This window comes from Pteropus vampyrus, unplaced genomic scaffold (genome assembly GCF_000151845.1).
Source record: "Pteropus vampyrus isolate Shadow unplaced genomic scaffold, Pvam_2.0 Scaffold157, whole genome shotgun sequence".
Taxonomy (NCBI): Eukaryota; Metazoa; Chordata; class Mammalia; order Chiroptera; family Pteropodidae; genus Pteropus; species Pteropus vampyrus.
The window spans coordinates 1,601,108-1,606,650 of record NW_011888938.1 but is presented as its reverse complement, the minus strand read 5'-3'; the positions used below and the strand labels follow the sequence as shown (position 1 = coordinate 1,606,650).

General features: G+C 58.1%; 1 protein-coding gene across 1 annotated transcript in view; it reads right to left on the bottom strand.

Annotated features, from left to right (window-relative positions):
* CAMSAP1 (calmodulin regulated spectrin associated protein 1) overlaps positions 1–5,050 on the bottom strand; it is a 45,482-nt gene extending 40,432 nt beyond the window's left edge. The window contains exons 1-2 of the mRNA XM_011369992.2: positions 4,660–5,050; positions 3,511–3,672 (exon numbers count right to left, since the gene is read on the bottom strand). Coding sequence (XP_011368294.1) covers positions 3,511–3,672; positions 4,660–4,992 — 495 coding nt within the window. The 5' untranslated portion in view covers positions 4,993–5,050. The remainder of the gene's footprint in view (positions 1–3,510; positions 3,673–4,659) is intronic.
* Positions 5,051–5,543: the final 493 nt, after the last annotated feature.

Genomic DNA, 5,543 nt, shown 5'->3' with positions numbered 1-5,543 from the left:
CCATCATGTTATCAGTAAAGCTGGGTTTTCTTTAAAAAAAAAAAAAAAAAAGACGAAATTGGCTGGGAATCAATAAAAAATCAAAAGCGCCACAGTTCAATGGTTCACGGCAGAACCCCAGGATTCGGGACAGAGAGATCAGCCTGCCACAAACACAGGATGGGGCATCTGGACGGCAGCTTGGAGGCCCCCTAATCCCGGAGAGAGCGGGGACCCCCACCCAGTGCCTGACTGTTCAGAAGCGCCCCAATTGGGAAAATACAGTGCACCATAAGCGCACCCCCACAGTCACACAGGCCCGGAGCGGGGCAGGTGGGCAGCCCAGCGTGGAGGCAAACGGGTCCTCAAGGCAAGTCCCAGGGAAAGGTGTGCAGGACACCTGCGCAGCTGCCATCTCACCTGGGGCAGGACAGCCCCGGAAGTGATGCCGCACAGAAAGACCCACAGGGGTCACCTGATGGGTGACTCTGTGACTGCAGTTACCAAAGGGGATGAGAGCCCTCAGGCGCAGTCCAACATGGAAAGGAAGTGAGCCCACGAGAGACCCTACAGCTGGAAGGAGGCTGGGACAGGGGCGAGAGCGGAGACCTGTGCTCGGGGGCACGCGCACGCAGAACCCGGGCCTTAGCAGGCATCGAGGATCTGACGCTGGAGGGGAGACCACCAGCATCACGAAGCCTCAGGCGGGCGAGCGTTCGGGGGCAGCTACAGCCCCACAGACATCAGAGACTGGAGTGGACACGGCAGCAACGCGGAGTTCGGCGGGGAGCTTTGGGACACCTCCCGGGGAGCGGCCCTTGCCACGCAGAGCGTGGGCCTCATCCCGCACCGGAACGCGCACCCGAGGGGAGCCCCACGAAGGCGGTGACTGCCCGAGCGATGCCTGAGTCTGCACTGGGGAGAGACGCCACACAGGACGAGGGTACCCCCAAAGGTGCGCGCGGTCCCACCTGTGGGCTCACAGCTTGGCCGACACCAGAGTCCGCGGGACGGAACGTCTGTTACGGAAGAGACTTAAAGGAAGTAGCAAAACTTGGAAGACACTGAATAGAAACATAAATGCGGGCGAAGGGCAAACTGCTGAAAGCCGAGGTGAGCACTGACCGCAGGGAGAGCGCGGCCAACTGCACATCTGCCCCCGTGGTCCCCGTGAATGTGGCAGAACGGTGCGGACGGGAGGGGCCCGGGCTCCATGAGCGGAGTCCCCGTCACTCGTCGTCGTGGAGTCAGAAGGCAGTGTCCGCCAGGGACAGAGTGAAGCTGGACGGCGAGTGTCCCTTTGAAATGCGAAGGCGAAGAACCAGAACACTCAAGCGGGAAGGTGACAGAGATGCCGCCGGACCACACAGACCGCGTGCGCGTCGGCCGAGCACACGGGCACGCGGAGGCGACAATAACCCGGGGAAGCCGCTCACAGAAGCACAGCAAATACCCGGGTCACACTCTTAACACGTGAGGGGCGTGACCGGGTCGGGGGTGCGGTGGGAGGGGAAGGGGGGGACCCTCCCAGAAGAAGCGAGCAAGCAGTTCACCAAAGAGACAGCCAGCCGGGCAGGCTGTTTTTTACCTCAGCTGTCCCCTCACCACCCCCAGCCCTCTGTCCACTGTGGGCTTATTACTCTTTGTGACTATGGGCCTGTTTCCGGTTTGTCCATTCGTTTGCGGGGTTTTTTAGATTCCACGTCAGTGAAATCATACGGCATTTGTCTCTCTCTGCCTGACTCACTTCACTCAGCGTCACACCCTCCGGGACCATCCCTGCTGTGGCAAAGGACCCGCCTCCCTTCTCTGCCTGGCTGCGGAACCTTCCCGCCCGTGCACGTGCACCGCGTCCTCCTACCCGTCCACCAGGGGACCCCGCGGCTGCTCCCACATCTTGGCTATTGCAGATAATGCTGCAATGAACGTGAGGGGGTGGTGCTGGTATCTTTTTAAATTAGTGTTTCTGTTTTCTGCGGATAAAGGCCCACAGGTGGGACCGCGCGCTCCTGTGACAGCTCTAGTTTTAATTTTTGGAGGAATCGCCATACTGTCTGTATTTACTCTATTTTTAAAACTGCAATGTGACCAGTGAATGAAGAAATAAAAGACACTATTTTTCACCTTTGAAAATGGCAATTATTTTTAAATAATATCCAATATACGGGAAGACACAGAAAATGACACCTCCACGAACTGAACATACCAGGAAAACAGTACAATCCTTATGATCAAAAATTTGGCAAAAACCCATCAAAAGCCTTTAAAAATGAACCTCAGCTAAACTGCCCACGACCACTGCCCGGGAAGGAGTGGGACAGACAGTGCACCCAGTAAATAAGAACCGCGAGAATTTACATCACACATCATGCTTATAGGTGCTAAGCTTATGGGGAATTTACATTTTGTTGTGTTCGCTCATCTATGCTTTCTAAGTTTTCTAGAATTACCAAGTCATTTCTTTTAGAAAGGAGAAAAAAATCAATAAAAGTTGTATGAGGAAAAGTTGAAACATGAACGTCCAGCCACAGAGGAACTGCCACGCAAAGGCCGGCTGCCGTGGCGGCCGCGGCAGTCCTGGGCACCATTCCAACCGAGTCCCTGCGGTGTGCGTGAGGCCAGGCGGACAAGGCAGGCTGCCCACCGCCAGGGGCGACCGTCTGAGCACTGCCGGCCTCCGCGTCCACACCAGGACCCGGAGGTCCCCCAGCCGCTGCGGTCAATCCGCCCAGCCACTGCCAGGCCTTGCTGCCATCTCTTCCTAGACCTGGGCAACGTCCTCTTGATGCGGACGGCACGGCGTCCGCTAAGTCCCCACACCCGCATCCAGGCAGAGACCAAGGGCAGTCGCCGTGCACCTGACGCGGCCTCGCTGTCACGGCGACGGGGAGGCCCGTGCAGGGAGCGGCACGTCCGGGCGGCCTGGCTCGCTGGCTCTTCCACGACGCCCACGGCCGCCGACTTCCCTCTCGCGCCTGCGACGCCCGCGCGTTGTGAGGTACACGCACAGACCGGCTCGCAGAATGTATTAGCGGTGTCCCGAGCTGAACGCTTTTTGCAAATAAGAAGGCTTATTCGAATAACCGAGAGGCTTTAGTCAAGTGATCCTATAACTAGTCACACTACTAAAAATAGCCATTCTTTACATACATCATGTAAGAGACTACGGTGTGAGCTCCTAAATGTAAAAGGAGAAAACGGCGTTTAAGGTATCATCTTTCCTCTTAATCAAAGGCCATCTAAGATTGAGAACGTCTTTAATGCACTTAGATGCTTAAGGTCAAAATAAAAGGGCGTAGTCACCCAGACCACACATACGTCCACACATCCGACTGAGCTGGCCGCGGCCCGCGCACGCCCCCGCTCCCGTGCTCAGGACCCCTGTCTGTCCTGTTGTCTTCTCACTACGGCGGGGCCTTCCGGACACAGACACCCAGCTCCCGTGGCCCCTACTCGGGCCTGGGTCCCAGCTTGACGCCGGGGAGGGTGCTGCTCTGGGAGGATGACGACCGGCCACCCAAGCGCGCTCACCTTGTTCACCCAGAACACCATGGCGTCCTCCAGGTCGTACGGCAGTTCTTTCGAGGCGCTGAATGTCGAGAAGCGCTTGACACTGGCCACCACCTTCTCGATGCTGATCATCTCCACAGTGTAGGCCATCATGAGGGCGTCCACCATCGCCATGTGGGCGCTCTGCAAGCAGAGGCCACAGTGAGTTGCCTACCCACCTCTGCCACCAGGTTCCATGCAGAGACCCGGCTCAGACGCTGCCTTTCCTCTTCCCTCCACACGAGGGGACAGGGAGGACTTATCTGCACGTCACTCCCCTTGGGGTGGCCCAGCCCGGTGCCCTGGAGTGTGGCGGGCTCCATCCTGCTCATCTCCCTGACGACCCCAGGCAGGGCCAGGGGAATGCTTGCTTTAGGGCTGTGAGTGAAGGGGGTGTGTGTGTGGGGGGGGGACACATGTGTACCAGAGGCCACATGGCCACCGGCAGGCCCCTGGGGACCCCCAGCAGTTCTGCACACTAGAACTACGCCAGGCCGTCGAACCGTTTCTTCCTAGAACCTGAGAATCACCCTCTCGACCCACAGCGCATCGTCCACGGTCTAAGAGTCGAACGACGACAGCGTAAAATGCCGTGAGCCGCCTGAACAGAGCACGTGGGGGCATCGAAAACGGCCTAGACCCAGCATGGTCTGGGAAGGGCCCATCGGCGGGACGGCTGTCAGAGCAAGACGGGGAGGGGTGCTGGGGAGAGAAGAAGGCATCTACTTCTTTTGGCACAAAAACACTTACAAGATGCACGTGAAATAGTGTGAAAACAGACTCGACACACGTATCGTGACATCTGCAGAAAGTCTGCCTCCCCACCCTGTGAGCGCGCCTCGACTTAACCTTAGCTTTCAGGGCGCTCATGAGACAGCTGGCAGGGGGCTGCTCTTTCCCCCATGGTCCAAAACAGTCACATGACTCAGCGACACATAACTCTGGAGATCGCCACATTCAAAGCTCCGCGGGCTGCTGGACACCTGTGCCCACACCATCCTGCACCTGAAGAAGCAGGCCAGCTTTGCCGCCTCTGTGCAGCCGACATGACAACCTGACAGGCTGGAGCACCGCATAAGTGCCCATAGCACCAGGGCTGTCACCCCCCCCAAAAATGCACAGGACACTCACCATCTTTATGGGCGCGTGGCTGAGGTCAGGGTCCGTCACGGGGGTGTCGTCGCTCTCCATCACGTAAATCCCTTTCCGGGACAGTGCCTGGATGACAGACTGGTGTCCCTGTAAGGCGGCCACCTGGTCCCCTTTCAGGATGAGGCTGCAGACGCGGCAGTACAGCTCGCTGGACAGCAGGAGCTTGATGACAGGTGGTTTGATGTGCTCCTGCTCATACTGGTCGATGTAAAAGGGGTCCCTGAGGTCCTCGGGGATGTTATCTGAGCCAAGGAAAAGGACCACGTGAGCATGACACGCATGTTCAATACGCTCGAAGGACAGAAGGGCCATTAATAACGACGTGCGACTCGCAGCGTAAGACCCCAGCTGGCCCGCAATCCCACTGTCTCCTCTACTGGCAAACTAGCGACTCACACCACCTGGGGAACACGGGCCATGTGCGTCCCTTAGTGACTTCGCCGCCATGGCCTCGAGGATCAGCTCTCCTGACACATGACGGCGAGAAGCAGGTGGGAGCCCCTGAAGGGCTAGTGGGCTGAAGGGAACCGAGATGCGCCAGGCTGGGCCTGCCCATGCCCGGTCACATCCAGGGCGGGGGCGGAGCGTGGCACACCCAGCACCGGCCCCGGCAGGGAGCCAGGCACATCCTCTTTCTGATGGCAAATCGGAGATGACAATGAGGTCACACTCTGCGGTCTTTACAGAAGACAGCGCCAGGCCTGCTGCCGCTGTGGTGAAGGCAGCTCGGCGACAACGAGCCCTGGCGTCTGGACCAGGTGGCGTTGAACTCCACACAGGCCACGTGACTCAGCCATCACCACGATTCCATCAAATCCAGATTTCTGTCCCTCCTTTACAAGCAAGGAAACTGAGGTATAGGG